We start from the raw sequence: 11,403 nt of genomic DNA on the forward strand, positions 1-11,403 counted from the left end.
CACTTGTAAGATTGGTGAATATATGCAAGGGCAAGTTCACTGAAAATTAAGAAACATCCAGATTTTGTCCAGAACATATCTTCTACATGCTTGGAGGGATTGTCATGAAACCTCATAGAAATGTTTACTTCTATGAGATGCTATGACTGCCCATGAACCAGGTATATAGGTCAAAAGTCAATGTCATATACAGGGGTAATTGAAAAAGGCTTGTCTGCAACATGATTTCTAATTGCATAAAGGGATTTTAATTTAACTTAGTACAGATGTTCATTATTTGAAGAGTGAAAGGCGCAAAATTCAGGTCCCAGCGGCTAAGGTCAAGGTCACACATGGGAGTAAAAGTTAAAATAAAAAATAATGAAGAGGTTTATAGGAACCATTAAGTCATTATTTATTGAGTGATTATAACACAAATGGTCTATGGGCCATGGCGGGACTTGTTTTTTTAGGTAAATTTTTATGCAATTCAAGTCCCAAATTTTTGGGTGTCGGAAAAAAAAAGGAACAAAAAAAAGGGTTTATGGTTTTGGGGTATATATTTTTTTTTCCCCTTTGCCCAAAATTTTTGCGGTAAACCCCTGTTTTTCAATTCATTTTTTGGAAACCCAATTGTCCCATAATCAACTAAAAATTTTTCCCATTTTTCCAGAAAACAGGTTTTTACATGTTCAACTCTTTATGAAAAAGATTGTTTCTGGGGAATACGCAGGTAAATTTTCCCTTTTTTTGGCCATTGTTCATGTTTTTTGAAAATTTTTTAAAAAATAAGACATTTTTTTAAATTTCCTTTTCTTTATCTCCTCAGCGTTTGCACATTAAAAATAAAAGGGACATAAGGATACGTCAAAGGATTATACGCATACCAAAATTGAATTTGGTCATGGTTCGATAAATGCCAATCTTGTGTCTTTTTTCGTTGATAAATTGGAATGACTTTTCATATGAACTAAAACTAATTATCTATATATTTCCTTAAACCTATTGCTAAGATAGTAAGATAATGTAGACGTGTAGGACTGTTAGGCTTAAAATAAACTTATGTTTGTTTCCCCTTCCCGACCCAATAAAATTAGGGGTTGGTAGGTAGGAAAATTATTTTATTTATATGTGCATAATAAAAAATAATTTGCATATATGTATGTATAACTACTAAAATTAATTCATTAAGTGTAATAGTATATGTACATGCATTACCATATTCACAACTGACATATGCAACAATTTATTAAAATTTATTAACTATGCTAGCTGTCTAAAATATCATATTAGATTGTACCTGTGTTGTATTCTGAAAGAAAACATATACTTCCATTCCCTTAGAACATGAACAAATCTGTTTTTCTTTTTTTTTGGTAAGGGCAAATTTGTTCGGTAGGTAAGGAAGGGGAAACAAATTAAGTTCTACTTTAGGCCAACGTAGAAATGACAATATGCTGGATAAATCAATCTCAATATCAATTCATTCGTTAGTCCTTTAACAAGATTGTCTTGTTGTTCAATAGTCTCGATTTGGATTAAAAAAAGTTTCATACTTGTCACTATTCAACCTTTATTATAAAAAGTTATCTCATATATACATGTCCTTACAAATATATTCAAGGTACATAAGTGCAATATCAAATATTAAGTAAATGACTCGATGAAGAAATAAGCAAACATACAAACTTATAAATTTAAATAAACAAAAGTAGATAAGCGATGCATTTTTCGTTTGGTTCCCTGTTTATCAAATTTTTATTAACTAACTTGGCAAACACTCGCATTTGTAAACATGTATCTTGTCTTCACTACCACCAACAATAAGTCTACATCTTTCTCTGTCGAAACGCATAGACTGCGAAAATGAAATATTTAATGGCACGTTATCTGCAGTCCGATACTTTTTTCCATTATAATCCAGCTGATGAACGTTGTTTGCTGCATCTAATACAAGAACAATACCTTCACCAGCCATACATATATCATGTAAGCGATAACCGTCAAATTGTTCGTTGAATAAATGATTTCCATTGGCATCTATTGTAGTTAGATCGGTATTTGCCTTGAAGTAGAGTCGTTCCCCATTGTCACTTATAGCAATTGAGTGTCTGTAGAACCTGTCCAGATTGTCACAATAATGATAGAAAACTTGCTTTTGTTTACAGTTTTTGTCATATGTGTAAATTGTGTCTCTACTGCAAATATAGAGTGTGTCACCGTGACAAGCTAGATCGTGACATCCATGATCTAGCTTCACTAAATGTCTTAGGTTTATCTTACCTGACACATTTACGTACTGTATGGTATTGCCTCTTAAACCAGCAACAGCTGTATCATTGCCTATATAACATACAGTATAGGGAGATTCAGGTACATCACAGTGACTTATTACTGTGTATGAACTGTTCAACTTCTTCAGTCTTTTATTGTTTAAATCAGCAAGGAGAACTTCATCATTAGGAAGCATACACATACTAGTGATAATACACTCATATTGATCATTGTTGTCTCTATTTATCAAAGTATTATCTATCCTAACGTTATAAGATCCTTTTATACTTTTGATGTTGAGACGACGTTTCTGTTCAAAGTAAGACCTTTCAGATATAACTTGTTTTATTCCAAGACATGTGCTGTATAAATAGAAAAGCAATTATTTTTGACACAATGTCAATTTATGATTATGAATACAAAAATATATCACAAAAAAAATCGACAAACACTAGCTATACAATCATCTTGCATAGTGCAGAAAGTTCTATGGACTTTTACACTAGTTTTAATGACATGACTTTAATTATAGACATTTTTTTAAAACATAGCTAACATTGCAATATGACGTCTGTGTATATACGTTGTGTATATATGCTTCAGCTGAGACCCACTTGAAAGATTGGAAAACCAAATGTGTAAGCCACCTTAAATAAATAAAGTCCTTACTTACAAACTAACAAACAACAGGTTAATTTCAAATTAAATTAACTATGAACAATAACTATGAATACAATATGTATTTAAAGGGCGTGTATGTTAAGATTTGAACAAAGACAATAACTGTGGAAGGGAACATTTGCCAGTATATTTAATATGCCTTGTGACATTACAACTGACGTTTTCTAATGATTTAAATTACTATTCGAATATCATTGTTGTTTCCTGAATAAGTAATGTATATCTATTAATAAAAATAGGTCGCTCATTGTTGCCGTTTACAATGATTTCTCCCGCTCGAGAGGTATCGGTGCCATCGATAACTAGCACAGGCAGTCGGTGTGTGGCTTGGATAGTATACATGTACATGACCACGCCTACTTATTTTTATAAATATTTTTTTTTTTCACTAATAAAATATTTTTTCACTTGTTTTTATAATAAATTGTTTTCAATAAAACAACAAAGGAAAGTTGTTTTTAAAAATTTCATCCATAATATTTTATAAATATGGTAAAGGTAGAAAGGTTCGCCACCAGGCTTTATTTTACCTCCGAGATCTTTGTTAATTGTAAACCAACCAATTTTCACCAAATAAAGTGTAATCTACGCAAAAATGATTTATATTTCGACAAATGTACAATATTAGACCAGTTTAGTTAGTACGACAAAATATGGAATTTTAAAGCGAAAATGCACTTTTTGTCTAGGTCGGACATCGCTTGACCGAGCGGTAAGAAGACGATTTAATTTGAACATTAATCGATTTTTTTCTTAATAAAAAAAAACAATGTCAGTGCATGCAAACAGTTGAAACAGAAAAGGCAGGTATAATACTATCGCTTACCGGTCCAAATTTAATCCAAGACGTCTGTAGGTAGGCTGTAGTTATTTGCAGTTAACTTTTTTAATTTTCCCACATTACATGTATACAAATCCTGACCCGGATATAGGCCTACCTGATGCGTACCCCGTTTCGCACAGTCAAGATTGAGCGAAGCTCGGTAACAGCCCGAGATTAACAGACATAAAAAGTACATATACACATGTATGACAGACAGAAAACGGTTATTGAAATTCTGTCCCACGAAGACATTTCTGGATTTATGCATACACATTCTATCAATTTATATTGCACGTGTAAAACTGACTGTACGTTTATACAATATAAATTTCATATATAATCGTATGCACTTGTATTTGGGGAAAACTAGTTCCACACCTAATTTCGATTAATTTCTGGTATTAAATCATTTTTAAAGCGCTCAGAAATATGTGTTGAATTTGCCAAAAACTGGTGTATAAAAAGAAACCAGCCGCTATTATAACCAAATGTATGAACACATTATTTGTACCTATAATTCTGTAAGTTTCGTGTTTATTTATAAGCATATGTGCAAAAGGTCTGCCCCTTCCTTCTATCAATTGCTAGTTTGTTAACTGAATGACAGACATATTTGTATAAATTGACAACCTTTACGTTTCTTAGAAATTGCGACAACCAAGACAAGCGGCGATATTGAAATGTATGTATTTATGGAAAACCGTAAGGTCTACGTGGTTATACGACGGTCCGATAATGCGACAATGCGATAATGTGATGGCGATATAGAGAATAATAGGTTGGTGCCGTGGATGGAGAAAGTTTATCTGGCGAGGCGGAGGAATTTATTGGGTGAACCTTTAATCACACTATCGGAAATGCTTCTATATAAACAAAGAAGGCCCGAAGCGTGCATTATTCTACATTCTAACACTCACGTGACTTTGTCACTATAGACAAAGAAGGAAAAAAACTGGTGTTAAACTGACAATAAACACCGGATAGGGACTACTTGTATATGCGCTGTTATGTTTTCACCCTCGATTGTATAGTTAACAAAGCATTTTAAAGCAACAATAAAAAGCATTTTTATTTATATTTTCAGTTCTTATAATGTTTTCTTTTCATACAATACCGAAATAATATCTCACATACACTAACGCCACATATTAAATCCATATCAGTTAATAAATACTTTGACAAAACGGCGCCAATCCGTAAGCAGCGTAAATGACGTCATCCTAAGTAAACAACTCATTCATAAACAAGCTGACGTTATTTCATACATACAAGAATGATAAATGGGGCACTGATGTAAACACGATACGACGTAAGTTTTAATTGTTGAAAACTTGATAAAATAACGTTTCTTTTCCTTATTATTTCTTTTGTTTGATAATTTCTATATCTTCGCAACAGTAGGGTGCGAAAATCGAACAGCGTTATACGAAAATCGGCACCGGAAGTTATTTCCGCTTGTAAAATAAGTTTAGTGATTTTCCTTATTTTATCGTGTTAGAATCGAAATAACATCGGGCTGAGAGGTGTATATCGGCTATTTAACACCGGTTTTGTCGTTTTGATGCGACAAAATTAACCACTCAGGCCTACGGCCTTCGTGGTCAATTCCTACGCATCAAAACTCCAAACCGGTGTTAAATAGCCGATATACACCTCTCAGGCCGATGTTATTTCTTAAACAATGCACTCGCCGTTCTTATTATCTCCCTGTGTATTTTCACATTGAGGGCGCCATTTTGTTTGAAAAATGTGATAAATAAAAACAATTTTTTTGTCGAATTTTGTTGTGAAAACTATCTAGAATGAAAGAAAATGGTCTAACTAAGAAAATGAATTCGAACACCAATATCTTTTATTCAGTCGTTAACGCGGTACAGACGTTTAAAGTGTTGTTTACGTGACGTCACAATGTAGCGCCAAACATCACGTGCAAAACAATCAAATCAAGTACGCTATTTTAATGTCGCAAACGAGTTAAGTTTTACATTTATTTCACTTTTAATAATTTTTATTTCGCTTGAAAAATTATAGAGTGAAATAAAATAAACAAACAAAGTTTTATCAACGTTTCCAAAATTCGTTATTCTACACACAGAAGATTTCACGACAGTTTTTATATTTTTTCTTGAAAAGTAGTCCGGCAAACCTGCATACCACGTGATCAAGTGCCGTAGATCAGTAAAAATATACGGCACCTTGTTATCGGGACGATATTGATACAAGTGACAGGATAAATTGGACACCGAGGTTCTGCGGTCCTCGTGTAATTATGAACATCGTCGGGCCATTATCGCACAATGGCTAGCAGGGGAACTAAGTATTAACCTCTAAGAAAGATGTTGTTCAAAATCGAAGTGCAAATATTCCTCATGTTCAGAAAATGGTTGTTACTTTCATAAGTTGTACAAATTATCTGCCCTATAAATGAAGGGCCAATTATAGCGCAAACACAAAAAAACCAATGTATTAGTAACTAAATTACACAGAAGGCTGTTGATATGATGTTTGAATCATAGGTGCATCGCATGATGTTAAAGAGCTAATTTTGATTACTGATAAGATAATAAATTTTAATAATAATAATCATGCATAGTTTGCATGTTTTCAAAATAAAATGAATAAGATCAGTTTCAAGAATAAAAACATGTATAAAAATGTGAAAACAGCAATAACAAGCTTCAAGGGATACTCAGGCAAAATAATGGCAAAAATATAAAAATGATTTTCTGTACTCAAATCACCCTAAAATGACATTTCTTAAAGTCCCAACATGAATTTCTGTATAAATTCTATATATTTTGGGTTTGAAGTTTAAATATATCTATATATGTTGAACGAAATTTTGACGCGAACAGAATCACCGAATAGTTTAAAAACAAGTCATGCGATTTGAACAAACCCTGGAAGTTACAATAACAAATATTGTGGATATTGTATGATTGAAACAAGTCTAAGTAATTGATTTGACATGTTTTTTAACGTTTCCAGAGTACAGAGTGACAACTATTGTGAAATTTTAGCGCTCTAACCTGACCCACGCGGGTCAAGTTAGGAAAACACCATTTTATTCTTTATATGGAGAAAAGTTTTGTTCCTTTGACTGTTTAGTGTATTCATTTTGAGGACATTTACAGAATATTGAATGAAAATTTCAAAACTAAGAAATGAAAATTTTGCCTGTGTCTCCCTATAATAAAAAATTTGGTAAATTGTAAAGAATAAGCATGTCAGAATATCACAAAATAAAAGACAAACCAGTGGGTAATCCTTTTAATAAATACCTTGCACCTTTTCAGGAATTAAGGTATTATTCTAATTAAAAGTTAACTGTTAAATAAATACAAAGAACTATAAGCAATGCTGGAATTTGCCGATATAAAACATTTTGTTAGCTTTGTTTGTTTGTTTGGTTTTACGGCGTACTGGTCAACCCAGTTTAGGTCATATAACTCCGGAAACAGAAAGGGATAATTTTGGCTAACCTCGGATGCTACAAACGTCAAAGCAACAACTGGGGTCAAAACCAAAAGAAACTATTTAGTCGCCCACTGTATCTCAGTGTAGACCAAATGATACATCAGCCAATCGCTATAACGAAATGACTTATTATTCTGCCAACACTCGAATATTTATCAAAGGTGATGACTATAATATATTTCATTCGTCTTACTTATCAAATAAATTGAAATTATTTCAGAATGCTAAAATGAGGAATCTAACACTATTGGAATTTTTTCTACATAAACAAAGAAAGCCCGAAGCGTGCATTATTCTACAACAATGCACTCGCCGTTCTTATTATCTCCCTGCGTATTTTCACATTGAGGGCGCAATTTTGTTTGAAAAATCTGATAAATAAAAACAATTTTTTGTCGAATTTTGTTTATGAAAACTATCTAGAAAGAAAGAAAATGGTCTAACTAAGAAAATGAATCCGAACACCAATATCTTTTATTCAGTCGTTAACGCTGTACAGACGTTTAAAGTATTGTTTACGTGACGTCACAATGTAGCGCCAAACAGCACGTGCAAAACAATCAAATCAAGTACGCTATTTAAATGTCGCAAACGATTTAAATTTTACATTTATTTCAATTTTGATCATTTTTATTTCGCTTGAAAATTATAGAGTGAAATAAAATAAACAAACAAAGTTTTATCAACGTTTTCAAAATTCGTTATTCTCAAAATGTTTCTACACACGAAAGATTTGACGATAGTTTTTTTCATACCACTGGAACAGCCTTTAAAGAACGTTTCTATTGGAAACTCTGAGGCGTAAACAAATTTAACCACCAAACATAAAGTCCAACATTATAATAATAATTATATTTTTTCTTGACGTGTTAGAATGGAAATAGATATTAATTCTTTGTGCATTATTGTATAATAATGCACATTTTTCGTTCAAATGCTTTGTAATTAATCACTCAGGCCTATCGGCCTTTGTGATTATATTACTACGCATTTGAACTCAAACCGTGCATTATTCTACAACAATGCACTCAGAATTGATATCTATTTCCTAAATAAAATTAAAGTGTCAGGTCAATAAAAGTGTCAAATGATTATTTTTGTCAAACTATAAATTGTTCTAATGTGTTTACAATTTTTTAAGTGAAATCAAACTTAAATGTTTCTGACAGATAAGTTGTCAGTCATTGTTGCACGATTTTAAAATTCGTTTGTTTAATTTGATACCTTTTGTACCGTATTAACCACTATAAATAACTGATTGTAAGAAATGTATAATTACCCATGTCTTGATTCCCTGCATGCTGTACATAAAAACGTGTCATGGTCAGGACAATAGAGAGTACATTGTGTATTTTGATGTTCGGAACAAGTCAAAGTTCTGGTTACGTCAGTAAAATCTGAAGACAGTAGTTTTACGTTTTCAAATATCTGTACATGTTTTTGTGTTTACAGAATAAAAAATATCAACGTTTTAAGTTTTTCAATAATCCTTAGATATCTTAACGATATTGAGCAAACAAATTTTTAATTAATTTTGATTAATCAATCCATTAATACTATTGATATGCACTGATTACAATTACAAATGCACTAACATGAGCAGAAAACACTGTTATGTTTTTTTTCAGGCCCCACATGGGGTAACCCATTTAGCCGCTTCGTCACATAACCATTTGTGGGTCGAAGCACATCCCACAGTGGTTTTACAATTATTTATTTTCATGCATATGAACGAGTATAGTTACCAGATGTGAAACCAATGTAATGAAAGAAAAACAACAATTACAAAAAAAACAACAAAAAAACACACACACACAAACTGACAACAAGAACGACACATGCATTCACACTCGCACTCATAACCGTACTTTTTAAAAGAAAAATAGTTTCAAAAGCATCAGCATTATATAAAATCATATGCATGCTATTTTAGCTTAATTTATTTCTTAATTACTTAAACTCAAAACAATACTTTTCACTTGAACACTGTAAATTGTAAAAGGTATCATATATCATTATTGCTCATATTTCACTTACGCAGACGTTGCTTTGCTTTCTCTATGCCATTTGATGAGCAATTAGCCATTATGTCATACGATTCAATGTCATATTGCACTTGTAGCCATCGTCTAAGGTCAAACAGTTTTTGTTGAAATTCGTTACCGATGATAGACTTGAGAAAATCTTCCATGGCATTCGAACTGAGGCAGTTGATTTGTATATCTGTTGACGAATGATCAGTGGGAGAAATATCAACGATACGGCATTTCTTTATGGCCTTGATGAAATCTACGAGTTGATAGACTGGTGTATCAGTTGATTTTGCATCCAAAGACGAACCAGTAATATCATCTTTGTCTTTCATATAGTCTCTTATTACCTCATAAAGTCGTTGATTCCCTTCAGCATTTCTTTCACCATTTTTAGCAATAACTTTTATCTGTAGATCAAGCAAGAAGTGCTCTGAAAATAAAAAAAAAACATAATAGAGAATTAATGCACGGTTTAACGTGCATCAAAATATGCAGATGTTAATGCACGCACAAATAGTGTATTAGCGCTATTCTCAAATAAGTTACATTTGCGATTCGTTATTTTTTTCCACATAAATGTAACACAGGTTTCTTCATGCTTTCCCGATTATATCCGTTATTCATGGTGCCATTAATCATGCATATTAAAAAACAAAGTGCATTCTTGCGTTATTATATCTGTAAAATCATGTTTCTGTCTTCGTACGTGCGCAGTTTTTATGCAAGAACAACAAGGAAAAGATAGAAAACAGGCATTTTGACTATGAATTATTGATGTTTTTCAAATATAGCTAGTTTAACTTACATTCTCATTTTAGTTTTGTATGAAAAAATAATAATGTTCTTTATCTGTTTTCCTTTTGTCTTCTGTTCATTTTTAACAAGTCTGTATTGATAAGAGTTTTGAATTTTCATTTTTTTCATTTAGTACCTTTAAGATTTTTTTGTTTTTCTGCAGATCTAAGATAAAGCATAAGCCCAAGCTCATTTTCTTTATCTGTAAATAAAAATACAACTTGAGCAATAACGGAAATTTATGAAAATGATATTCAATAATGCTAAACAAGAGTATATGCGTATCCTATTTTTAAGTAATTCCGCATGTTTATAAAATTGGAAAATTACATTTTTAGACAAAACGTTTTGCAAGATAATTTTGACACACCAACACGTTTGTGTTTTTTAACTTTTAAACAAGAACAACACTGTTTCTTTTCTGTTCAAAGTTACAAGGCTTTTAAAAGAAAAAGTCTGCAAACTGTGGAATGTTTTCTATTTATTTGTTTATTATTTTTTTTTCTCTTTTGATTGTTTATTTTTTATAGAAATAAAGACTTTTTATAAGAAAATGTTTCTTGCATAAACTTTTTTATAGTGTCAAATTCTCAAACCCCTCTTTCCTGATATATGTCTATCAAACGTCATTTTCAGTTTAAAGTGTGGTTCTATTTGTAGCTTCATTTTCTTTAAATTCTTCTTTCTCTTTGTAGCTATTTATATATTTTTTTCAGAGCATATCAGTATAACATATGTTTAAAACCTTATATCAATTATGGATAATATTACTGTTTTGTCAAATCCAACAGTTCTATCATAAAAAGGAAACAATTTATGAATTTGTGCAATTTAAGGGAATAAATGTAATTCTTTTCAAACGGATACAGGATTTTTGAAATTTACCGTTACGTGTATCTTGATAATTCTTATGTTTGATTTTAAATCATAGTCTAATGACCTAGTAGAATTTTCGTATAAGGACAGGCTCTTATTTGTTCAAATTAAAATTCAAGGACAAACCTTTTATCTGTTGTTCTATCAGTTGAAGTTTCAATTCATGCTGAAGAAAAAAAAATAAAGTGTGGCATCATATAAATTATTCGAACCATTCGCTTATCATGCATAATCATTACGAAGAATGTACTAAGTTTTAATTATATCTATTTTGGTAATATTCATTTAATTCCTTATTTTCTAAAACCAAAGATAAAACTAACAGAACACTGGAATAGTTCGGATACCACCGTCTAAATACTATATTTGTTTACCTAGGATAGAAGACAGTAGTTTAGACCTGACCACAAAGTATATTGACGTAATAACACTTTCATGTCATTCAAAATTGAACTCCTTTCCATT

At 31.6% G+C, this 11,403-nt stretch overlaps 1 protein-coding gene across 1 annotated transcript; it reads right to left on the reverse strand.

The window, feature by feature from the left end:
- Positions 1 to 1,279: 1,279 nt before the first annotated feature.
- Positions 1,280 to 11,105, reverse strand: LOC132742007 (uncharacterized). Its single transcript, XM_060730289.1, has 5 exons — positions 11,065 to 11,105; positions 10,199 to 10,264; positions 9,272 to 9,697; positions 8,514 to 8,631; positions 1,280 to 2,615 (listed from the first exon to the last, which is right to left on the reverse strand). The coding sequence occupies exons 2-5, from the start codon at positions 10,239 to 10,241 to the stop codon at positions 1,745 to 1,747; spliced, it is 1,458 nt and encodes a 485-aa protein (XP_060586272.1). The 5' UTR covers positions 10,242 to 10,264; positions 11,065 to 11,105; the 3' UTR covers positions 1,280 to 1,744.
- Between the last annotated feature and the right edge of the window lie 298 nt (positions 11,106 to 11,403).

This window comes from Ruditapes philippinarum, unplaced genomic scaffold, assembly GCF_026571515.1.
Source record: "Ruditapes philippinarum isolate M1 unplaced genomic scaffold, ASM2657151v2 ctg16683_1_1_1_1, whole genome shotgun sequence".
In the NCBI taxonomy this organism is placed as follows: domain Eukaryota; kingdom Metazoa; phylum Mollusca; class Bivalvia; order Venerida; family Veneridae; genus Ruditapes; species Ruditapes philippinarum.